The sequence below is a fragment of the Lytechinus variegatus genome, chromosome 10 (assembly GCF_018143015.1).
Source record: "Lytechinus variegatus isolate NC3 chromosome 10, Lvar_3.0, whole genome shotgun sequence".
Taxonomy (NCBI): Eukaryota; Metazoa; Echinodermata; class Echinoidea; order Temnopleuroida; family Toxopneustidae; genus Lytechinus; species Lytechinus variegatus.
This window is the reverse complement of record NC_054749.1, coordinates 5,845,647-5,872,470: the sequence shown is the minus strand read 5'-3', so window position 1 is coordinate 5,872,470 and position 26,824 is coordinate 5,845,647. Positions and strand designations below refer to the sequence as shown.

The following is a 26,824-nucleotide window of genomic DNA, read 5'->3' as shown; positions in this document are numbered from 1 at the left end:
TTTAGTTGGAAAACGAAAACCTGGGAGTCCTGGCACCCTTCCAAACTGTCTTTCCCAAGTTCCGATATCAATCAAAACAAAACGCTTGTATTTTTCCATTTGATCTCATCATGATTAATCAAATACCACCCTATAGTTCAACAAAACTATGATAAATATCCTCATAATTCGCTGTGTCTATTAAAGTTATTGTTTTGTCATTAATATCCTATTAGTTTGCTTTTATATCTGAATTCAAATAAAAGAACAAATTGGCCTATGTGTATATATATATATGTAATAGATCTTTGGAATATATCTATATATGGAAAATAAAATAGGGTTCATTCATAACATTATGAATAAAGTAATGTATACAATTCAAAACAAGGACATACAATGTAGAGCTCTCTTTCACTTCTTAGGAAGATAGTTTTGTCTGTATGGCGGTGTTAAACTTTGTCCAAGATTCAAAGTCTATATCAGTGCTTCAGCTGGTAATTCAGTCATATTTGCAATCATTTAGGTCAGGCAAAAATCGTTGGGAATTTACTCTCTAAATGCTAGCGAGCTAATGATAATTATGATGATGATAATAATACATAACATTTATGGGCGCTTACTAATGGTGTTTCTAAGCGCACTGTGTCCTGTTTATGGTTTGTACTTGGGATTTTTTTAAAATGTGGCTGGGGAATGACACAAAAAATAATGTAACTATATTAATAATAAAAAAATCAAGACTGGTGTGCACCTCTAATTGACCGACCCACAACTGTGAATCATCTATTAAACAGGTAGGTCTTGAGTAGGGTTTTGAACTGATTCACAGACTTGGCATTATAAATGTAAGAGGGTAGCTTATTCCAAAGGGAAGGGGCAATCTTGTTCCTAGTCACACTCCTCTCAGAGTAAGATGAGGGACCAGTCTTGATGGAATGAGATTTTAATCTTTCAAGATTGATTTTTCACATTTTTTGGAGTGAAAATGTAAAAAAAGATGCACGCTTTCACTCCAAAACAGGTAGGAAAAACACTTCTTAAAGATTGAAATCTCATTCCACCAGGACTGGTCCATCATCCCACTCTGAGATGAGTGTGATAACGGACCAGATTAGCTCCTTTGCATTTAGATAATCACTCGTATTAATCTACTGTTTCGCAATAAAGCTACAGCCAAATCGTTATGAATTCATCAGGCAGGCATGGTCTCCGAATCTTGGAGATGTAATTATGATACCTCTCATTACGTCAGAGACATTTTTCTACTTTGATAAAAATCTATCCACCCCTTTTCGATAAAGGAAATGCTGTATTTTATTATAGGCAACATGAAAACCGGTCCTACTCGTCAGATTATTGAAGTTGGCTTTGACTCCTATAGTTTGACGAATTTCTGATCAAACGTTACATTGAATACTGGGAGTTGACGGAGGTATATTATTATATCATTTGGCTAAGACAGACGACTAATGTCAACGATTACTGTAATCCACATTTCAAAGAATCTCCTTGCTTATAGTTGAAGTCTTAATTTCAGTTTCTTCCAACTAACGAACGTTAAAGCTTGTGTATAGTTTTGGTAAATCCACCAAAATGCACCTATCACTATTCCAATTCATTGCTAGCTAATATGAATGGATATGCCCTATAACAGTTATGATGTGGAGGATATGAAATGAAAATGTGTTTTACAGGATAAATTTTGCGATTTTACATGGAAATTTAACTTGATCGGGTCACCCGATCAAATTAAAATATCTGTGTGTTTTTGTCTTTCAATTAAATCCTATTCCAAATCATGGAATGGGCTGAAACTTTCAAGATATGTCCTTTGTCTGTAACTTTTGGATATCTAATCACTAAATTTATAAGATAAGTGCTTGAACGCCCATTTTTTAATTTAAAACAAGCATCGCCGAGAGAGGGCGCTATATATCCAAGATTTGAATATTTGAAATTTTCTCAGAGAAGTGCAGCTGGAAAAATATCTAACGGTCTCTACACTTCAGTAAGACTGTCATATTAGATGATATTCGATTATCAATCACATTATTGACCCTTTACCAAAGCTATACACAGGCTTTAAGAAGGGGATGCTGGTGTTTACTTTTTGCTGATTACTCATATAATTTGACTTTTTTCATGGTAGAACCGAAGAACGGTCAACAACTCACTTCAGCCAATCCATCCAAGAAAGACGAAATAGTGATTTATCAGTAGATTAATTCGCGTTGCGGCATCGGTTTTTATAAAGAAATATTCATTTTGATGAAATGTTTATTTGATGAGTTTAAAGTTTGCGGGTATAGGACAGATGAATTATATGTTGTTATGATGTTATGTTATGTTGTGGCATGAAGAGTTAATAATCCGTGGTATGCATTATCTCCGACATATGTAATCCATTGTCGCTAATTGCACATTCCCTGTAATTCTTCCAAGGTCTCCCAATGCGTTTTAAGGTCCTTCTTTTTCTCAACGTTTTTTCTGCTCTTTGTCTTTCATTTCCCCACTGTATTTCCTACTGCCTCTCGCTCCTATCCTGTGCAGGGATGTATGTGTGTGTTTTTGTTTGTTGGGCGGGGGTTGTATGTGTGTAGGGGTGTAGGGTTAGTGGATCTGAGTTTTGGGGCGATTTAGGGGAATGGGGGGGGGGGTCAAGTGCGGGGTTGGGAGTCTGCCTATATGGGGCTCTCTTTGTATGTTCGTGATAGAGCGTGTGTGTAGGTATTGCTTTTCCTACGTGTGGGTTCTAAACGTATATGTTGGGGTGTGAGTGTGTGTGATTGATGTGGGTGGGTGGGTGAGTGTGTGTGTGTGTCGATGTCTAGATGTTTGTGGATGTTTGCGTATCTGTCTCGATGCCTATCAACTCGATTTACCATGCATTTATGAAATCCTACCCCCCCCCCCTCTCGTTGCTTGCTGATTTTAGTAAACTTTCTTTCTCTCTCTCTTCAGTTTCGAGAAAGATTATGAAGATTTCACATAATTATAAAGGATAAATTTTTTTATATCTCTACCTCAAAGAAAAAAAAGATTGGCCTCCTTATATGAAGATTATCACATGATCCCGGGAAAGTCCCGCTTTTATGACAGACGATGATGTAACGGTTCATCCACCCCTATGTTTCTAGTCTCCGCATGTCATCCTAAAACTTTTCTTTCACATTTCATATTTAGCGACTTTCTAAATTCTGTGACGTTTGGTATTAAAGTTGTAGTTTTGAATAAACAGCAACGTAATAAAAAGATATCTGATATCATTTTCTGTGCTTAGACGGCGACCCAGAAATAGCAAAAAAATGTATTATTTTCTTTATTTCTAGTTTCATTTTTTCATCCTAAAACTGGGGGTTTTGGGGGTCATATTTCATATTTAGCGACTTTCTAATCCCATGACATAGTGAGCCAAACATGAAAATTCATATATATATATTAAAGCATCAAAGCAATACCTTTGATCCAGCTGAGGCATGGCGGCTTGTCATTGTTCAAAACCCACCTTCACCCGACAAAGGAAATAGTGTCGAAAATCTGTCTATCTGACGGTCAATCGGATTCGGGGTCACCCTAGCCACTAACCCGTCTCTGTGGTCTAGTGGTTAAGGCACCGGCGGTCAAAGCTTGGGGCCCGGGTTCGATTCCCGGTAGAGACATTTTTTCGGCATCACCAATTTTTCCAAAGGGTAGATAGCTCTGGGGAACCTTGATTTAAGCTACGCCTACCATTGTTCTCGTCATCCATTTCTTTCACATAATATTTAAATAAAAGAGTTTCCAAAGCTGGTGTACATGTATAACTTCACACATTTATATATATATATATATATATATATATATATATATATATATATATATATATATATATATATATACTCTCATTGACATTTAGTGTTTCGAGTTGGGACCCTCTGATATGTGTTGTCTGAAACGAGAGAATAAAAATATGAAATAAAGTTGATACTAGTTTGTGTACTGCTGCTTCCATCATCCACCAAGTTTGAAAAATGTGTGTTTTCCTTCTGCTGTTGACGGTATTCTGTCATGAAATCATATATTTTTTATTGTATATAAGGGCCTATGTTTTCTGCAGATACGTATCTGGCGCCTCAGTTGTGTACAAGGAAAAAAATATATAATTCTATCTGGGCGAAAGTGTTTGAAGAGTTCCCTCCAAGACAGGAAACCTCTTCATGGAGATTGTTGTGTCTGTCTGGTAAATGAATCGAGGGCACACTTCTTAGTGTATTGACCCTATTCTTCATACCCCCCCCCTCCCTCTCCCCCTTCTCTCTCTCTCTCTCTTGTCTTTCCAGCCCTCACGCCTTATTGGATTTATTGATTAGTTAATAATCATTATTATCTTTCAATTCTGTGTCAATCCACCTTCCCCTTCTGTACATCTCCCCCTTCCCTCTCTCCCTCTCTCTCCCTCACTCTCTTTAGTCGCTTTTTTTCTAATTTATATTTCTATGTCTCCGTCTGCTATAAGTATTGATGGTCTTAACTCACCTGCTATTCTATTTTCAAAACAGGATGTCTGGTATTGTAAAACAGCCTTTTTTTATACAATTTTACAAATCGATCCCCCTATTTATAGATACATTTCAATTATCTTTTATTACTGTTCCACCAGAATGAGAACAAAGCTGCTATACATAAACGTGGTTTTAATTATCTTTGCATAGTACACTGTCTTGATTGTATATTTCTAGACTTAGTTAGCTGCATTCCAACACGAGCATCTCTTAAAACGACCAGACTGGAAAATCAGAAAAGTCATTAAATTCTTTGTCTGTTGCTGCTATCAATCAGGTGTTACTGAATACACCCGTCTTGCCAGGTCAGCGTGTTCTATCGTGATGCATAATAATAACTATTAGAACACGAAATTAAACGTATTGTGTCTTATAATATAAGTATTTGTAACTAACATTTATAAAGAAATTTATGGATGTACAGGGGGGCGTGAAGTAGACCAGAAAAGGACGGCAACGAAAAAAATGCATCTCGTCACTCACGCTCTCCCTCTCTCTCTCTCCATCTTTCTTCCATCCCTCCCCATCTTTCCTCACCCCTCTTCCCTCAACCCCCCCCCCCCCGTCCTCTATTCTTTATTTGGCAGTGCGTCTACATTCTGCCTCATTTTCTCAAGTTGCATTAAAGGGATACTCCGGGCTGAAAATATTTATATCTGAATACATAGAGTAAAATGCCGAAAATTTCATCAAAATCGGATAACAAATAGCGAAGTTATTGAACTTTAAAGTTTAGCAATACATTGTGAAAGCAGTTATATACACGTCGTCGTGAATATTCATTAGGTAGGCTGATGATGTCACATCCCTTTTCCCTTTTCTTGTGTTATTGTTATTATGAAATCATGCGAGAATGATCTGTCTCCCTTGTAATGAAATAAGTTGCAGCAATGAATATATAATGCACTAAACCAGTTGTCCATTTTTTTTAGTTCTTGAAGGTAAAAATTTGAACAAACCTAATTTCATAATAAAAATTACAAAAGAACAAGTGGGGATATGACATCATCAGTTTGCTCATTGAATATTCATGAGTCATGCCTGGAACTGTTTCACCGGAATAATGCAATTTTTTAAAATGCCATAACTTTGTTATTCCTTGTCCGATTTTGATCAACATTTCAGTGTTTTGTTTGTCTGATTTTTCTTTATCTGTTCAAATCATATTATTTTCAGCCTAGTGTACCCCTTTAAGCCTGCATCCACATGTAGCAAATCGGCCTGAAGAAGACGTGGTGTTGTGTCGAAAATTGGCAATATACATTGGAAAAAAAAATGTTGGGACTTAATGCATTATCTCACAAAGATGTACTCTTTGTCTCTTTTGTCTACATAATTACTAATAGTAATAGTAGAATTCCATTAAAAAACATAATAATAAAACCATAGATTTATAAAGAATGTTAAAAGAAAACGGCGCATAGCTCTCAAAAATGAACTTCGTCAGTGCCCATGGTGTGATAAAAAAATAGAGAATTCAATACCGGTTCTGAAAAACAGTCGTGAAAAACACGTTTGTTCATGGGCATGCGGACTGTGAAACTCACCATTTCAAGAAATCATTGCGCTGAAGATCAACGAACGTCAACTTTAACAATTGCTAGATGACCTCATACTTTGATATTCATAGACCTTTTTTATTTTAATTAAATTGAAATCAACATTTTATAGCATGACTGTTTGAACTTTTCATTTTGCAGCGATGTAGACAGGAAATTCAGTGAATATATCCAACCTTCTTTTCCCTTGAAGATTTTAAATCTCGAACTCACACACCCATACGCACCCTCACTTCCCTCTCACACACGCGCGCGTTGCACGTGCACACACACACACACATGCACCCTTGAAAATTTTGTTGTTTTGTGAACCGCGGCCGGAAAGAGAGGGAAGAGTTGTTTACAAGTTATCGTGCTTCGGTATGAGTTATTGCATCGCCGTGGACAATTCTCCCTCATTTAAGCGTCGCTATTTATAGGTGACTTTTAATTACTGTTCAAGTGTGTAGGCAACTTGTTGACAGTGAGGTTCCCGTGTCGCCACGGAACGAAACGGTGGATGATAATCTAGAGTGTCTGTGACATTGATGTTGAATGAAGGCTCTATGGAGGAAAGACAAATAATTCCTCTTCCCGCGCGTGCAAATCACAGAAGCTAAGAAATTTATTAGATTTATTAAATAAGGGTGAGGTGTCAATATCTTGGACTAAATTCAATGCCTGCTTTGATGGATCAAGAAACTTGATTGCAAAAAAAAATGTAGTCTCATTATTAAACATCTTTAGTTCTTTTAAAACGGGGGAAACCCAGTACAAACGGCAGAGAGTTTCACCCCTGCGCATATCCTATGATCTCTGAAGATTCATCAATGTTAAAGCAAATGACGTTTTGTCAACTTTTACAAGAAAATGTAGATATCCCTTACTACCTCCCGGTTCTAATGTTCATTGAGTTGTCTGAAACAAGGAATTCGTTTACGAATGATAAAGCAATAAGTGAGTGATGTAGCAAGGATTTTTTTTTTCTGAGAGGATCTTTATGAGAGAATATTTGCAGCTACCAGGTCACATAGGTGCGAAATCGCACCTTTAAAAAATTACTGTACGAATCCCCCCTTTAAAAGATTTCCACAGTACCAAAAGTAGTACCAAAGATGCTGAAAAGAAACTTGTGTTTTTATGATCTTTTTTTTTTCGAGAGAGAGATGACAAAATACAAATTGATTCTATATGAAAGTGACTATTTTTTATTTCCTTGCTCGCTTTGCTCTCTTACGATATTTCAGAAATTGTGCACTGTTGAGAACCTTAACACACTACAAAAAACTCCGGCGTTGATTTAACACCAGCCCGGAATCTATTTATGTCCACACCAGAGAATTATAGAAACAACACCAGTTTGGAATCAAACCGATGCTGTTTTGATACTAATTGGTGTTGTATAAACACCTTTCTGGTGTAAGACCAAAATGTCGTTTAACTCTTGTCTGGTGTGAAGATATAGAGATTCCGGGCTGGTGTTAAATCAACACCGGAATTTTTGCAGTGCAGCCTCATTTATTCTTAACTTTTTAACGCCTATGCTGATTGCTCCTCTGGTGTAAGTAGGCTCTTGTTAATGGTCACGAATTTTGTGCACCTGATATCAAGCTCAGCTGATAAGTGGATTTATCTGGATACAGAAATTGAAATTAAAACCAGTGTTCCTATTTTAAAGTGGTTCGCTCTTCCGAAAAGCTAAAAAATGAATGACACAAATCGCACGAACGAGATTTTCTTCGATAACCATGCAGTTGTTTATTAATGATAGTAGCATTTTTTTCCCTGATCACTTTTTGTCGAAATTATCTAAATTCGTCATTTGTTCGACATGTTAATCATTGATGATACAAACTTACAACTGAATCTTGTCCATAAACATGTTCCTAGAAGTGAGAAAAATTATAATCATATCATTTTTATTCAAAGCATCCATACATAACACATTGTCGACATAACGGTCTGTGTCTTTTAAAGCTTTGTTCATCGATGCTCTCTGCTGTGTGAGAGCATAAAGTTTAAACGTAATTTTGTAGGATTTATGAATTTCATTGAAAACTGGGGAAATTCCTGACAAACAAATATTAAAGCAAATGTTCTTGTTGAATTATGAAGTATACGATAGACAGATAGAGTGATGCATTCTTTTACTAAAATGTTTTTCATTGATTTTCCCCCTTTTAAACATCGCGTATTTTGGTATTAGTAAGGAAAATGTAGAGTTTTCTATCAAGAAAACTAGGAATATTAGCATTAATTAAGGTATTTCAGACTTTATAAAGTCTTCCCAAATTTCCTTTGAAATAAGTACTCAGTGATTGTGAAGAACTCACAATGTTACACAGCAAATTAACTCTCGCTATATATGGTCTCCGTGATTTTAATGATTTTGAAATATATCTCGTTTTATATTGGTATAAATGTATTTCGACTCTCCTGGTGAAGTGTTTCTGAATAACAATTTATAAAGCAGCAATAGAAATGAATATTTTGCCGATACTTTCAAAATATCTTTTTGATTTGAAAATGCATAAATAATGAATGAATAAACAAAGACATGAATTGGTAAATAAATATTGAGTAAATGGAGTAAATGGTCTTGGAACATTGATGTAGGTATTGTTAATACCTCAGATTGAATTGATATTTATTTTCTCGTTTGTTTGTTTGTGTTTTATAGGTAATATGGACAGGCATCACTACGAGACATTTGAAGCTTTCGGAAACTTTACATTTCCCATCCATCTCGATCATGGTAGAGCGTAAGTACAAAATGAAAAAGAATTTTCCTGTTTGTAGGACAAGTCCATCCAAATAAGAAGTTGATTTATATAAAAAGAGAATAATCCATCAACCATAACACTGAAAATTTCATCAAAATCGGATGTGAAATAAAAAAATTATGACATTTTAATGTTTCGCTTAATTTCACAGTTATATGCACATCCTGCAAACGAGGAGACTGATGACGTAACCCACTCACCATTTCTTTTGTATTTCATTACATGAAATGTAAAGTATTCTCATTTTCTTCTCATTGTCAAGTGAAACAACGATTAATTCCTCTCTGGACGTTTTGAATTAGCATTGTTTAATACTATTTGTTTCAGTCAAGTTGGTCCTTATTGTCATATCTGTAAAAATTGAATATTGTATAATTTAAACAATAAAAAACAAGATAAATCGTGAGGGACATCATTGACTGTCTGATTTTCATGTCGCTGAGTTGTGCATATCACTGTTTTGTGAAAAATAAACAAAACTTTAAAATGTCATAACTTATTTTATATCCGATTTTGATGAAATTGTCAGCGTTAGGCTAGTTTGAATTTTCTCTATTTATTCCAATCAACATTTTTTCTTGGGTGGACTTGACCTTTAAATCAGGGAAGTCTAACTCCCACTTCCCTGGTAAAATGTACATGGAAACTCACCTCCACAAATACATTTTGGAGAATCAGATGGTCTCAAATTATAAATGATAACAATTATTCATTTTTGTCTCGCCTGTATAGCAGAGCGAGACTATAGGCGCCGCTTTTCCGACGGCGGCGTTGTCAACGTTGAAATCTTATCTAAGGTTAAGTTTTTGAAATGTCATCATAACTTAGAAAGTATATGGACCCAGTTCATGGAACTTTGACATAAGGGTAATCAACTATTACTGAACATACCGCCTCAGTATTTAGGTCACATGACTTAGGTCAGATGTCATTTAGGCTCATTGAACTTAGACCATGTTTGGGGAATCAATGTCGAAGTCTTAACCAAGGTTTTTGTTTTTGAAATATCATAATTTCGAAAGTATATGGACCTAGTTCATAAAACGTAGAGATAAAGGTAATAGTGTATCACTGAAGATCCTGCCTGAGTTTCGGGTGACATGATTAAGGTCAAAAGTCACTTAGGGTCAACAAACTTTGGCCATGTTGGGGTATTTGAGGAATTGTCATCATAACTTTGAAATTGTATGGATCTAGTTCATGAAACTTGGACATAAGAGCAGCAGCGTGCCCCTGAATACCCTATGCGCGTCTCGGAAACATGGCCAAGATCAAAGTTCATTTAAAGGTCGATGAACTCTGGCCGTGTTGGGAGTATGTGTTGAATTGGCATCATAACCTAGAAAGTCAATGGATCTAGCCCATGAAAAATCGGCATAAGGGTAATCAAATAGGAACGATAGTTTTGCACATTGTCGCGTGATCATGGTCAAAGGTCATTTTTGGGAAATAATAGTGTTTTCTTCTGTAAATATTTCTTTATTAGCTATTTTCAATGGCAGCACTGCTGCTATATCGAATTGCGTAATGCAGGCGAGACTGCAAGAGGCATTCCACTTGTTAGGTTATAGGAGGTTGCGAAGGCATCACTTTTATTCTACATTTTAATCGTTTTATGTAACGTAATATTGTGTCTTCATTCATGGTGTCCTAAAAGAGGAATAATTCAATTCTAATAACCCCGTATACACTCTTGTCGATCCCAAATATTGAAATGTGAAGTGGCGACAATCTTTAGGAACACTTGACTACAGAGAATAGCCGGAAGGGTACTCTTAGACACTTGCTATTTTCAGGTTAGCCTAACTTATGATGTCCCGGAAAGGAGGGGTGGGTTCAAGCTCAAGACTGTACATGTGATGTGTAATTACAATCAGTTTTTGTTTCACCTGTGAAACCTTAGAGTGTTCGTTCTTGATTAGTTTGAGTGTAGATATCACGATATTGCGTTTCCTATCAATTTGTATACGCGCATTAAAAAAATATTGATTTCGTATTTTCGCTAGCCAAATAGGATTTACTGCAAACTATTAGACGCAAATCTCAATAAAAACAGATACCAGATGGTTAGGTTTACATGTATAATTTAAACTGGTTTAATAATCATTCAAGTTTATCTTAATACTGAAATGCTAGTCATTTTTTAGGATGCTTCAGTTGTTGTCGTGACCAGAATTGAGTACTTTTATTTTTTCGGAATTATGATGAAGTTGGAATGTTATTAGCTGTTATTCATCTCTTTTAAAAATCAAAGTGTGCAATGTACTACATAATAAATCTGAATCAAATTTACTCAAACTGGTATGGCATTTACTCACAATCAATTTTGAGCCAGAAATAGTCGTTATTAAGTTAATTAAAGCGACGGTCGCAACTCGTTCGTATCTTTGTATGCACGTCTATACATCGCAGCCGGCAATTGGATCTGAGGCCCGTTGCAGAAAGAGTTGCAATCAACCGCAACTCTAAAAATCATGCGTAACTTGATTTTCTACCAATCAGCAGCGCGCATTTCGAACTTGCGATTGATTTTTTGACTTGCGTTTAAACGCAACTCTTTCTGCAACGGACCCCTGAACAAATAAGAAGTATTCGCTCCCACGATGCACCACGGATTCAAGAACATAGAAATGCATTTCCAAATGCCCTTCATGACAATGAACAGTCGAGGGGTCCGTTGCAGATACAGTTACGTTTAAACACAAGTCAAAAAATCGATCGCAAGTCCCAAATGCGCGCTGTTGAATGGTTGAAAATCAAGTTGCGCATTATTTTTAGAGTTGCGATTGATTGCAACTCTTTCTGCAGCGGACCCAAGAAGACTTTGTCGAAGTTTGCTGAATCAATTAAGACAGCAGTTCGCCGCGGACTATGAGCAAACGACATGTTTGCAATTTGTTGTCAGCTCCGAAAGCTGGGACCAAACTGCTGTATACCCGTTCACTAATATTTTCGACAAAGACCTCCAACTGTCTTGGTAATTTTGGCTGATATATACGTCTGACATTGTGGTCACACTCAGCCATGCACTTGATTATGTCTTCTCTCGCGACTACCGGTATACCATTATACTTATTAGCATTGGCCATCTATCAGAAGGCGAAGGCGCAGCGCCTTATCTGCAAGGCACAACCGACGCACAACCGACTTGATGCATACCACGGCTCCGTTTTTAGCCAAGAAGCCCAGGGGATCTCGGGTGATCTTGTGCGTTCGACGTCAGAATAAGGTGCAGGAGCCAGGAGGTACGATGACCGTGCGTATGATATGTGTTTATAAGAACACTTGCCACGCACAACGATTTTTTTAACATGTCCAAGCGCTTCCCTGCGAGTTCTGCGTGCTAGATGAAAGTGAGGACCTTTGCTTTCGCCGCAAGAACTTTCTGGAAAATTCACCTCAGATCACAAACACAGATGTGAACGACATGTTGCGAGTGAGGCTCACGTGATCTTCTCGACTTGCTTGTGCATTCGACGTAATTAGCACGTAGTACAGGAGGTACGATGGTTATGGGTTTCACTGTGTATTCATGCGTGATTGATAAAAAAGGACGCGCGTTCGACACAAACTTATACCGTGTTTACACTTAATCGGCATTTGGTTTGCGTTTACACGTTGTTACAGCTGACGGTTCAGAACCGCGAGCCGATGCAAAAACCTTGCAACATGATATGCACACCAACAATATACGTCATAATAAAGACAACGATACGTCATAATAAAGACAACGCTGGATCAGTGCGCTTCATAGACAAATAAGGTGCGCTTACAATTACGTCACAAGAGTAAAGTAAATGAAGTGCGCACAAATTGCCGATGCAGAATTGGCTTTCTGTTTACACGTAGTAAAAAAGCCGATTCTGCATCGGCTCGCGGTTCAGAACCTACTACTTTGGTGGTGCACCTACTACTTTGATGCCGGTAATGAACCGCGAACGGATGCAAGTTACTCGCGTTTACACGCGATTCAAAAGCCGATCAAGTGTAAACACGGTATTTGCCGCAAATTACGCGTAGGAAGGTGCACCGCGGGTTGTGTCCAGTGATTTGCGACCTTGCTGGTCTTCGTATACTGCTTCGTGCTTGGAAAAAAAACCCGTGCGTATGGTGCTAGAAATTTCTACAAAGTTCTCCGCATATGACACGTATAAAGTGCACGACGAGGTGTGACCAAGCTCTTGGAAGATGTATTTTGAATCTGATTACTTACTATGTCACTGCCAAATAATAAGAAGGTACTTATGACTGAGAGTTTTCGTTCACATGGGGGCAAAAACCCATTTAATCGACTATGACTTGTAATAAGTATGAGTTCGTGTTATTCATTCGCTAAAACTCTCTTTATCTTAAATGTCAAAATTACATTTAAAATGACGTATAATATGACGGGTTCGCCTTACTCTATTTACGATAGTCTTGTTAAAGGGGTACTCCTTGCTTAAAAGTGATATCTGAATAATTGGAATAAAATTATTAAGGTAAACGCTGAAAATTTCGTCAAGTCTTATTAAAGATAACAAAGTTAATGTATTATTTTGTTAAGCAATGTATTGTGAGTATATGGATGTTGTCATTATTGATTTGGTGATATGGCTCCAATTTTTAAAAAACTTTATTACATGTAATCAAACTTACTTCATATTGTCACGTATTTGGGTATTTTCTTTCCCTTGTAACTAAATAAGTTTCAGCAGTGGTGACTTTGCTCATCAAAGCTACGTAGTCAATCTTACTTTTACTTTCTTGAAGGACAAACTTTCAATCAACAGAAAATTATACGTTGACAGATGACGTCATCAGCTTGCTACTGCATATTCTTTATGGTCAAATCATATTATTTTCCAACATGAAGTGCTCCACTAAAAGTACCTAAGTTTTGATAGACGCTCTAGAAGTGAGGTTATTTTTGCATTCTATTGTGTTAGCGCAAAGGTATGAAAACGAAGCAGTTACTTCATTTTTTCTTTATTGGCTCTTCATTATTCAAACAAAATCTAGAGGAGTGGTGGCTAAGTGGATAAGTCTCCAGAATTTGAACCACAAGGTCCGGGGTTCGAATTCCACTGCAACTCTTGCATCCTTTGAGAAGGCGATCATCTGTAGTTGCCAAACGTTCGTGCGCCCGATCGAGGTAGCCGTGCAGAAGCTGGGGGGGGGGGGGGGTATTAAATAGCTTGCAACGCTAACACGCCATATGGTTGTAGTAACATGCATCATTACTATAAGAACATAGTAGATCCTTACTTATTATATTTGTTTTTCTCTGATTACAGATTTGGAAAGCACAGACATGATGAACTCAGTATATTGGCTCCTCTAATTCAGTGTTGTAGGTACGCATACACTTATCATATTGGCGCCTATACTAATCCGAGGAAAGAACTTAAGGAACTTGTTCTTTCCAAGACTTTACATTTCTTTTTTATATTTGAGCAGACAATACCGTGTGTAAAAAGAGTTTTCTAAGTCGGTATCTATGAATACCATCCGAGCTATAATACTTTACATAACTGGGCATCATCATTATCATCAAAGCTTATTTGTCAAAATATTCATAAGATATGACAAAATAAAATACATAGGAGCCCGTTGTGCACGCTTTTTTTTTTCTTCTGGCTCACTGTAATCTCCAAAGCGCCGCCATTAATCAAAAAGGAGTTAATATTCAAAGCAATGACGGTGAAGCTAGAAAACAAACAGTTTTTACTATACTCCATGGAGATGGCATTTTATTACCGTCCTTACTCTTTTTGTATGCCATGATCATGAAGAGACGTTTCATGCTATAGTAGGCCTACGTAAGTTCTTAAAAAGGGAAATATTATTCATTGAAACTGGCATTTCATCAACAGCACGATTAGCAAATTCATGACAATGGCATTTGTTTTTGTTCTTATTATTTCTATAGATTACGACAGTCTACGCATGAACGTCTCAAGCTTCTTGCGTCAGATAGATATCGGTTAAGCGATGTCATGAGAGATTCGCTGGCAACCGATAGAATAGCCCCTGTCGTTGTGGAGGAGCACCTGGAAGCTCTGGACCGACGTCTTTCCATAATTCTTGAACAACTCTCGCGATGCGTGACAAGAATCGGATCCGAAGATGAAGTCTTCAAACCGGAACCGCGGATAGAAGACTATAAGGAAAAAGAAGCCATGCAACCGTACGGTTCGGATCTTGATGATGATGACTTCGACTTTTAATAATGAGAAAAAAATTCTCTTTTTTATTGATTATGACTGGTGAACAGTAAGGCTTCTACAAGAAGTTGATGCGAAATCTGAAGCATTCCGTTTTATAAGTGTAGATACGCGTGATCCCCCCCCTCTCTCTCTCTCTGAAATGCGTCAATGTTGCGTCAAGACTTCTCCATTTTTATGTTACATGACGAAGTCAGCTATTGTGTTGGCATTTTCGCATGTTTCGATTCAGTCTTCAGAATTTTATTGTAAATTTCACAGCTTTTTGTAAGCATCGTCAAAAAGAAAATTGTCAACTCCGAAAAAGCAAGAACCGCTAATGTGTTTTTTTTATTCATCCCTTAATAAGGGTAGATCGATAATGTGATATGCATTTCGAAATTTAATTATTCATTTTGTGCAATTCTAAGTGTTCTTATGAGTACATGTTATAAGTTTCGTGCGAATGTTATCTTTTAGGTTTGTCTTTCCTTACACGTTGTCCAAAATAATCATTTAGCTGTTCCCTGTTTAATGTTTTCAGATGGCAATCTGAAATGCTTGTATTTACAAGTCTACATGTTAATCAATGAAAGTATTCAATTAGCTTCTGCTTTTAATCTCAAGTTACTTTTTACTTAATGTTACATTATTTTGTTCTCAAAAGCAATCTGATTTTTTTATGAAGGCATTTTTATGTGGCCATGACAGTTACAGAGTTCATCATATACAGTCAGTTATTTTCACCAACTTTTATTGTCTACTGCAAATCATTGCATCTGATTGGCTGAATGGTAGATTAGTCTGGGGAAATCATAACAAATCTTTTCATGGAACGCTCCCCATCTGTGTTTACCCTTGCCTTAATGGAGAGAATGGTAAGGTACACCAACACTCTCATTCTGAATTCTAGATGTTCTAGAGACCTATGTCATATATGTCTAACATAATGAACAGTGGGGAAATCATTAATAAACATTTCATGGAACGCTCCCCATATGTGGTTACCCTTTCCCCAATGGAGAGAAGGGTACGGGTGCACCAATACCCTCATTCTGAATTCTAGATGTTCTAGAACTATGTCATATATGTCTAACATAATGAACAGTGGGGAAAATCATTAATAAACATTTCATGGAACGCTCCCCATATGTGGTTACCCTTTCCCCAATGGAGAGAAGGGTAAGGGTGCACCAATACCCTCATTCTGAATTCCAGGTGTTCTAGACCTATGTCATGTATGTCTAACATAATGCCACAGTCCACCAGTGAAACCGACTCCAAGCCAACCAATGGTATGACATTGGAAAACAACGTAAATACATTGGTTGGTCTGGAATCGGTTTCATTTGTGTGACTGTGCCGCAGTTGTTTCCATTTCGTTAGTAAGAGTTTATTATGAATGGAATGTAAGCTATATTCCGATTCCTAAGAGAATCTAGCATAATCAATTATACTTAAGATAAGATATGAAGTTCAAATGAAGGAGATTGGTGGTGTCCAAACCAAAATCGGTATCACATATCTTCTGATTTTTTTTCCAAAGACATACCATCGGTTGGTTATGAGTCAGATTCTCTGGTGTAACTAACTGCTGCAGTCACATTTCCCCTACGGCGAGTCGAAAGCAGCCGTTTTATTCATTATTATTCAAACCACCTCTATGTAGCTGGTACAAACATATCAAAACAGTTTTTTCAACTCGTCGCCGTAGGGGAAATGTGACTACGCCGTAAGCATTGCAGTTAATAGGCTTTTGCAACTATTTTCCCGTCATTAAGTCAGATGAGCTTAACAAGCGCATAACGTCGGAACCGAAACGTTTTGGCGCTTGAAAACCATAGTTCCCCATATTTAGATTTATTAATGCAATTTAATTATATGTTGTGTGTGTGTTTTTTTTCACTGAAACGTGTTGATAGTTATCAAATGCAGCGATTTAAATCTTACAACTTTCTTATGTAAACTTAGATTATTTACTTCCTCTCAACCGTTTCGTGTAATCCTTGAGAAGATATTCACATTAATGTTTCAATCTTACATCAGTGAACAATCGAATGAAATGTAATGTATTGTTTTGTTTTCTCTTACAGTATTTTGTCAGAGAGAATATCAATGCTCTGATTGAAGATGCCGATCATTCATCAACGAATGCTTCGATTATGTCGTTACCACGGTAGCTTAAAAATGTAGCTGATTTTTTTTTAAATGCGCTTCGGAAACCTTCATTGAAAACTATTATTCTAATACATGTATTTGTGTCGTATTGTTTGCGCCAGTAGAAATTGCCATTTTTGCCTAGTTGTGTAGTGAATTGTCTTTATCTTAGTGGTTTCTTGCTTAGTATTGTAATTCTTATTTAGTTCAAAGCATAAATGTACGTAATTTATTAGGTTGATTTATGACATACATGCTTCAAGTGCCATGTTAATTGTTGAGTGGGTGAGACTATTCATTATATTGTATGTATAGATGGCGTGTGTTTCATACGATTGATGTTTCATGAATGAATCGTATATTTTGTAAATCATATATTTATTGATCATGTACTCTCGCAAATTACACTTCTATACTCTTTCTCAATGTTTTTTAATTGATCAGAAGTATTTATATGTAACCAAAGTAAGTAATCATGAGCCTCTGTAAAATGTAATGATTTTTATGAGATAATTTAATATAATTGATATGAAAACATTAATCATTTCAATGATTATAATTATTTTTTCATATTCGTGGTCGGTGAATAAGAGGGATTGATACATGTATCTTATTTTAGTTTTTAATTTATTAGCTTTGCACGTTAACTTATTATCTCTAGTTAGGAGGAATAACCTGATGTAATAGATTTGAGCTCTGTAAAAGGGTATATTACTTCCCTTACTGTCTGTTACTTAAACAAACTTTGCCCATGTTCCTACTTCGATCTCCCTATTACTCTGTCTATCTGTCTGTGCATCTGTCCTTTTTCCTCATTCTATGTATCACCCATCCCTTATTTTCTACCTCTTTCTATCTCTTGTAACCCCCTTTCTCTCTCTCTCTCTCTCTCAACACACACACCCCATCACCCATCATACATACATAGGCACGCAAATTACACTCTCTCCTTCGCTGCCCCCACCCCCTTCTCTCTCTCTCTCTCTCTCTCTATCTGTCCCTCACTCTTTAGTTGTTTATTTTCCGGATCCATATCCTCCATTTTCATCACAATTTTCACATCTTCTAGTTTATTTTTTTTCTCCTGGAGCCTAACACCCGGTACACTTGCGAGGTGTTAATCATGACGACATCACTCACTATGATTGACACATCACGTCTTTAATATGTTCTTTTGTTCTTTGGTATGAAATGTATGTCTAATCATCCTGTGATTTTCTTTTTCTACCATTGACTTGCCAATATTATGGTAAAAATAATCGTCAAGGTGTTTTCTTGCTGTAGATGAACACTTGGGTGTACTATATATAATTGGAAGACGATCTTGGGGCCACATTATTTTGTGAAAATAAATTACTATTTCTTGAGGAAAATTGTCTTTTTTCCTGTATTTCGTGTCAAAATGAGTATAGTGTACTTTGCATAATAATATTACATTAATATAGCGCAGTTAATATGTGCGTATACTCAACTGCGTTTTGATACTTGGTATCATTACCCGAGCTGTAGCTGAGCAGCCATATATGCGCTAAAGCGTTCAAGGAAAAAATCCTACCGGGTACCCATTCACCTCACCTGGGTCGAGTGCAGCACAATGGGGATAAATTTCTTGCCGATGGAAATTACGCCATGGCTGGGATTCGAACCCACGACCCTCTGTTTCAAAGTCCGGAGACTAATCCACTGGGCCACAACGCTCCATATTTAAAGGAAAAGTCCTCCCATGAAAAAAAAAGTTGTTTTCAATAAAAATAGAAAAATCCGACAAACATAACACTGAAAATTTCATAGAAATCGGATGGGAAATATTAAGGTTATGACATTTTATAGTTTCGCATAATTTCACAAAACAGGTATATGCACATCCTGGTCGGTATGCAAATTAGGATACTGATTACGTCATCCACTCACTATTTCTTCTGTATTTCATTGCTAGTATATCAAATATGAAATATTCTCATTTTGTGCTCAATGTCAAGTGAAACAACGATTAATTCCTCCCTGAAAGTAAGGAATTAGCATTGTTTAATACCATATATGGTTCAGTCAAGTTAGTCCTTATTGTCTAATCTGTAAAATATTGTATACTTTAAACAAAAAAAAAAGAAATAGTGAGCGAGGGACATCACCCTCTGTCTCATTTGCATTTTACTGAGTTGTCCACATCACTGTTTTGTGAAAAATAAGCAAAAATTTAAAAAAATGTCATGACTTTCTCATTTTATACCCGATTTTGATAAAATTGTCAGTGTTATGCTAGTTTGATTTTTCTATATTTACTCAAATCAACATTTTTCTGGGGTGGACCTGACCTTTAATATAGACTGCGAGGAAAATATATCTACCTGTGGGAATTCATCGAACGATATTAATCATGTTTATACTCGGTGTTCCCTAAAAATACCCTGATAGCAGTGGTTAATGAACCAGAAATGATTCCGATGACATTCAAATTGCACGTATCGCAGCCGTGGTTCATTCTCTTCACATTTTCCCAACAGAGAGTATGTTTACTAGGTATATGGTGTATTCATGATAATCGTCTTTACTTTGGGGTTACTTGCAGTATAACAAAAACATAATATCAAGAGATCTAAAGTAACTCGAGAAATTCATAGTCATTGTAGATGCATCATTTGACAATTCTAAATTGAATGTAGCTTCCGACCCCCCCCCCCCTTCCTTCAAATACACAATTGTGATGTACAAAACATAAACCTATATGGACCCTACCCCCCACACCGTTGGTTGTAGTAAGTTAGAATTAAATGTGATGCATTATGTGTAGGTAATCACGAAACTTTGATTTGATACAAGATTGCCTAAACAAACTTTAAAGTTAGGGAGAAGCTTTAGACCCCCCCCCCACTCCCGCCACCTTCCCTACGCACCTGAGTAAATTGAGTTAACATGAATCGCATACACTATAGCATTGGCGGCGGAAAAAAAACCAGGGGGGGTCTACCTGAAATTTTGTGATGGACACGTAAAAAAAATTTGACAAGCAAAAAAAAATTTTAGGGGGGGGGGACAAGAGACATTTTAAGGGGGGTCCACCAGAATTTAGGGTGGGACGCAGGAAACAAAATTGACAAGCAAAAAAAAAGGTTAGCAATCAAAAATTAGGGGGGAACGTCCCCCCCCCACCTCAAATTTTGGGGGATCTGTCCCCCCGCTTCCGCCGCTTATGCACTATAGTCCTATGTGATAACACCATTTATTCGTGGTTTGCTTGGCATAATTTTCTTATGTACTTCCGCCCCACCGGCCAATGCTTGATCCGCCCCGCAAAATACCCGCATGTCTTTTCAATGACTGCCTTTTTTAAAACCACTTTAGTTGCTATCCTCTGACAATACAATTATTGACGTTTATCGCAACTCTTTCTGCAACGGACCCCAGGAGGGGAAAATAACAACGCTTATTATTTTCACGTCTGGGATTACTTGTAATTAGTATTCATCAATTATGTGAACAAGAACGGGACCGGAATATTGCTACCAAATCAGGAGCGTTATAGACCTGATACTTTGACATTTTAAATGTATCGTGTCTCCAAACATTCTGCTTCCTGCTTTATAAAGGCCAATAGATCATGGAAGATATATCTAACAACACTCTATCAGCTGATATGTCAATTTTGACGTCAATTTGCCTTGTTTTCTACACCATCGATGATTTTTTTTCTACGGTTTCTAACTTTTGCGCCAAAATCACAGTGCCATTTGCAATTTCTACGGACGGCGAAAATATTTCCACTGGGTTAGTAGCATAAAGAGTATGGGGCCCCACGCACGGCGAATGGGGCGAATGTCAACAACAAAAAATGCGAGTGAAGCAAGCTGGCAAAAATCTTATGTTTTCTGATAGATTTTAACCAAATATTTAGAATATGTTATCGTGCATTATCCTTTTTTTTTTGCTTGGTAGTGAAAAATTTGCTGAATTCTTTTACCCCCAAGCCCCCACCCCCTCCTATATGCTAGTGCGCTGTCTATATGATATATTCAGAGATTTGTATAGTACTCTATCACTAAATTCCTGGATCAAAGCAATCGATTCTTATTATGAACATATTTTCTTTTATCATGTTTCATAGTGCATGTCCTATACTGGTTGCAGATTGTCGGAGGTATTTCACAGACACATATTTGTCATGTTCGTAAACAAAGGCAATTCTTCCGCACTTCCCGTTGCTATGTGCGGTATACCGCAGGGCAAACTGTTGGTTCCTCTTCTTTTTTTTACATTAATGTTATCTTATGTCTTACATTATATTGTAAATTCAATACGTAAAGCGCCATCTGACCTAGTATGCCTACTAGCTTTATAATTTGTGTCTTTTTCGCAGTCAACCAATTTGAGGATGAAATAATGGCGAATCATCTTCCACTATTTAAACTTAATCATGTATTGCATTTTGATACGTGGAATTAAGTTCATTTTGTCTGCATTACTTACTATGGTAAGGATGAAGATAACAATTATATGCACTGACTCAAATGAACTTTTAGGTTTGGGAAATGTTTAGATTCTTTTTGACCTGAAATGCAAACTTTTATATTTTCCCATTTAGAGTAATTTTGGTGTGTCTGTACAAGTCGGGTACATGTGACTGTTGATTAATATTTCTAAGCATTACTATTTATTATCATTTCCATTTTTAATTAATATTTTAATGTTGCAGATAGGAAGGCGCGGCGTTTGACAATTTTAATGAATATTTACAACTTTTTTTAATAATACATAATCATAATGGACATTGTAAAAGCTGGGATGTTAAAATTGACTCCAGTTGGTTTCCCGAGATCACCGCACCCTGCACACTTAAAATATTGGGCAATAACCGTTTTGGATAATGTATGTTGGTAAATATATATATATATATATATGTATCCTTGGCAATTATTATCCAATTGAACAAATTCATTACCTAATGATTAGTTTTTATTACCAAATTTGGACAGATTTTAACCAATAGTTGTGTTGACAGTATGTTGCCCAGTGATGGTTAAAAATTTGTCCTTTTATGCCAAACATTTTTGAGAGTGTGCGGTGTTAAAATAATTACTCACGAGAGATTGAACCATATAGTGTAAAAGTAAGAATCAAGGGTGTTGTATAATAAGTCCCATATGTGTTGAACTAAAACCAAACTTTAACACCGGGGTGTTCGTACACTCTAAAAAACAGTTTTACCCAATAATGGGTAAAATGGGAACATGCATGCTTGTTGGGTAAAATGATAACAAATATTTAGTTAATTTTATGCAATGTTGCGTTGAAATTCACCATTCAAACATACATTTTGCCCAATATTTTTTTTTGGGGGGGGTTACCTTGCTACATGCGTGTTCCTTTTCCACCCAACACGGGGTAATTTTTTACTTCTCTGTTTTAAGAGTGTAGTTTAAGAAAAACAAGTGAGAAAATACACAGACAGTCATTTTCATTTCTTTTATCAATCATAAATATTACTTTAATCTGTAAATAAAAAATAAACTTATATAACATCAATAGATACTATATACGGGTCAATCCACGTCAAATCAACCAATTTTCAGACAATTTGTCACCCGACCCTCTTCGATTTTCTTTAAACTCGCACCAAATGTTGCCCCAAGTGTCTGACGGAAAAATCTGAAATATTTTGCCACAAGGTCAAATGGTTGCTAAGATACGGCCTCCCATAGCAACCAATGCGCACACAACAAAATTATTTTAAATGAAATTGGCTATGTTTGATTGACTACTGCAGCAAAGTTTGATTGATTACAGTCTTCATTCTAAGTAAATTGGAAGAACTTTTTGGTCTAAACATGCAGAGTATACTGTAGTGCGGACCTGTCAACCGGATTTCGCACTCGAGGTCACCGAAAATGGCGTTAAGCATCCGTGTCAATGATTTCAGAAGCATGTTTGGAGGCTCATAAATCCAAAACTAATTTAGCTTAGAACCAAATATTATGCACATTTATGGACTTTCAGATGCTCAACAGAATTACAAAAAATTGACCCAAGAGTATGTGTCGTTTTCCTGTAGGGCGCCCTCAAAGTTGGATTTTTTTCAAAAGATGCCAAGTTCAAGGTCACGGATCACCTCCCGTCCCATCGAGGACGGGGACCAATTTCTGTGTTTTGATAGACATTTACCCATATTTTCAAGTGTTACTTGAGAAATTTTGCTACCGGAATGTTTAGGGGCTGATTTGCGCATTCCAAAATGGTCGTAAACACCCTAAAATTGATGCTAATGACACATACATGCTTTTTAACACTTTTCAAATTGTGATAGCTCAAAGATGAAGAGCCCAAAGACATTGATCTCTTCTGTGATGATAGTCTGTAATTAGTATTAAAAGGATATATCTTCAAAAATAGTTTGTATTGTTGGTAATGACCTTGAAAACACACCTAAAATTCAATAAAAACAGTAAATTGGCTAATTTTCCAGAATCAAAAGGCATTCAAATGGTGTTTACATTGACTTTCAAATGAGTGTCATTTCAATACAAAGGGTGAGCTTAAGCCAAAACTTGGAGGACATGTTCAACTTTTGGTCTACTTTAAGCAACATATAATATTTGAACTCAAAACCATATCATTTGACCTTGAAATTATTCCAAATATAGCTATTTGTTGCTTCATAAGTAGCATATTCATATCGCGCGTGTACATTGTACTTTGCAACACATTTCAAAATGGATTTTCTTATAGAGAGAATACCTGATCAGGCTGATATTTGCAGTATAAGTAGTCTGTAATGGGTTCTTGGAGGATCTACAGATTAAGTACCTATTCTCTCATGATAATGACCTTGAAAATACAGGTGAAAATCATGAAAATCAATAAATCATACAATTTTCATTAATTAAATAATAATTAAGTGTTTTTATCCACTTTTAATTGTGTGTTATTCCATTTTAGATTGTGAGTCCATGCTGATAATTGCAAATCATGTTCCACTTTTGGTCTACTTTAAGCTAAATGAAATATTTGAACTCAAAACCATATAATTTGACCTTGAAATTATTCCAAATATAGCTATTTGTTGCTTCATAAGTAGCATATTCAAATCGCGCGTGTACATTGTACTTTGCAACACATTTCAAAATGGATTTTCTCATAGAGAGAATACCTGATCAGGCTGATATTTGCAGTATAAGTAGTCTGTAATGGGTTCTTGGAGGATCTACAGATTAAGTACCTATTCTCTCATGACAATGACCTTGAAAATACAGCTGAAAATCATGAAAATCAATATATCATACAATTTTCATTAGTAATCAAGTGTTTTTAACCCACTCATGTCTTGATAGAATAGTTACCTAAACCGTAGATTTTCCAAGTACTCATTACAGAGTACTAATACTGCATATATCAGCCTGATCATGTATTCTCTCTATGAGAAAATCCATTTTGAAATGTGTTGCAAAGTACAATGTACACGTGCGATTTGAATATGCTACTTATAAAGCAACAAATAGCTATATTTGGAATAATTTCAAGGTCAAATGATATGGTTTTGATCTCAAATATTTCATGTAGCTTAAAGTAGACCAAAAGTGGAACATGATTTGCAATTATCAGCATGAACTCACAATCTAAGATGGAATAACACAAAATTAAAAGTGGATAAAAACACTTGATTATTAATGAGAATTGTATGATATATTGATTTTTATGATTTTCAGCTGTATTTTCAAGGTCATTGTCATGAGATAATAGGTACTTAATCTGTAGATCCTCCAAGAACCCATTACAGACTACTTATACTGCAAATATCAGCCTGATCAGGTATTCTCTCTATGAGAAAATCCATTTTGAAATGTGTTGCAAAGTACAATGTACATGCGTGATTTGAATATGCTACTTATGAAGCAACAAATAGCTATGTTTGGAATAATTTCAAGGTCAAATGATATGGTTTTGAGTTCAAATATTTTATGTTGCTCAAAGTAGACCAAAAGTTGAACATGTCTTTCAAGTTTTAGCTTTAGCTCACTCTTTGCCTTGAAATGACACCCATTTGAAAGTCAATGTAAACACCATTTGAATGCCTTTTGATTCTGGAAAATTAGCCAATTTACTGTTTTTATTGAATTTTAGGTGTGTTTTCAAGGTCATTACCAACAATACAAACTATTTTTGAAGATATATCCTTTTAATACTAATTACAGACTATCATCACAGAAGAGATCAATGTCTTTGGGCTCTTCATCTTTGAGTTATCACAATTTGAAAAGTGTTGAAAAGCATGTATGTGTCATTAACATCAATTTTAGGGTATTTACGACCATTTTGGAATGCGCAAATCAGTCCCTTAACATTCCGGTAGCAAAATTTCTCAAGTAACACTTGAAAATATGGGTAAATGTCTATCAAAACACAGAAATTGGTCCCCCTCCTCGATGGGACGGGAGGTGATCCGTGACCTTGAACTTGGCATCTTTTGAAAAAAATCCAACTTTGAGGGCGCCCTACAGGAAAACGACACATACTCTTGGATCAATTTTTTGTAATTCTGTTGAGTATCTGAAAGTCCATAAGTGTGCATAATATTTGGTTCTAAGCTAATTTAGTTTTGGATTTATGAGCCTCCAAACATGCTTCTGAAATCATTGACACGGATGCTTAACGCCATTTTCGGTGACCTCGTGTGCGAAATCCGGTTGACAGGTCCGCGCTACAGTATACTCTGCATGTTTAGACCAAAAAGTTCTTCCAATTTACTTAAAAAGAAGACTGTAATCAATCAAACTTTGCTGCAGTAGTCAATCAAAAATAGGCAATTTTATTTAAAATAATTTTGTTGTGTGCGCATTGGTTGCTATGGGAGGCCGTATCTTAGCAACCATTTGACCTTGGGGCAAAATATTTCAGATTTTTCCGTCAGACACTTGGGGCAACATTTGGTGCGAGTTTAAAGAAAATCGAAGAGGGTCGGGTGACAAGCATTGGTTGATTTGACATGGATTGACCCATACACACACACGTAAGGATAAACGATCACCATTTTACACATTTGAAGAAAAGGGAAAAATCAGAACCGTCCATTTCGAAACGTGAGAAAAATAAAACTCACTCCATCCTTTCAACTTATAAAAGAAAATTCAATTCACATTGCAAAACGAGTTAGGAAATAAATATCGATACCCTATTTCTAATGTAAACGGTACTTTTATCGTATGCAAATGTGATTTATTCAATAACTTATAAATATTCAAATACTATTTCATGGTAAATGAAATGTAGGTCTACATGATTAGAAAACTGAATCTTTGCTTTCTAGCTCTCATTACTGGCCTAAAAATACTTTTAGACAAACATTAAAAACAAACTCATCCTTTTACTGATGGGTATTTTTTTAAAATTAGAATAGGCCTTCTTGATACACACCTCGCTCCTGAAGTGAAGACAACATTGGTCAAATTCAAGGCATCAATGTTCTCATTTTATTCAACATAAAATATTAGAATACAATATGTAAATTCACATATCACGAACAATGCGAAATATACATTTAGTACTTTAGCGGAATCTGCATTTAGGAAAAATGCAGTAATTGATATTCTAATACTTATCAGTGTAGTAAAATCACGCGAAATCGTCATTACGCAAACATGTAATAAAATGAG

General features: G+C 36.2%; 1 protein-coding gene across 1 annotated transcript in view; it reads left to right on the top strand.

Moving 5' to 3' along the window:
- Positions 1-15,350, top strand: part of LOC121423123 (extracellular serine/threonine protein kinase FAM20C-like) — a 51,048-nt gene extending 35,698 nt beyond the window's left edge. The window contains exons 7-9 of the mRNA XM_041618412.1: positions 8,742-8,823; positions 14,121-14,180; positions 14,756-15,350. Coding sequence (XP_041474346.1) covers positions 8,742-8,823; positions 14,121-14,180; positions 14,756-15,053 — 440 coding nt within the window. The 3' untranslated portion in view covers positions 15,054-15,350. The remainder of the gene's footprint in view (positions 1-8,741; positions 8,824-14,120; positions 14,181-14,755) is intronic.
- The last annotated feature ends 11,474 nt before the right edge of the window (positions 15,351-26,824 follow it).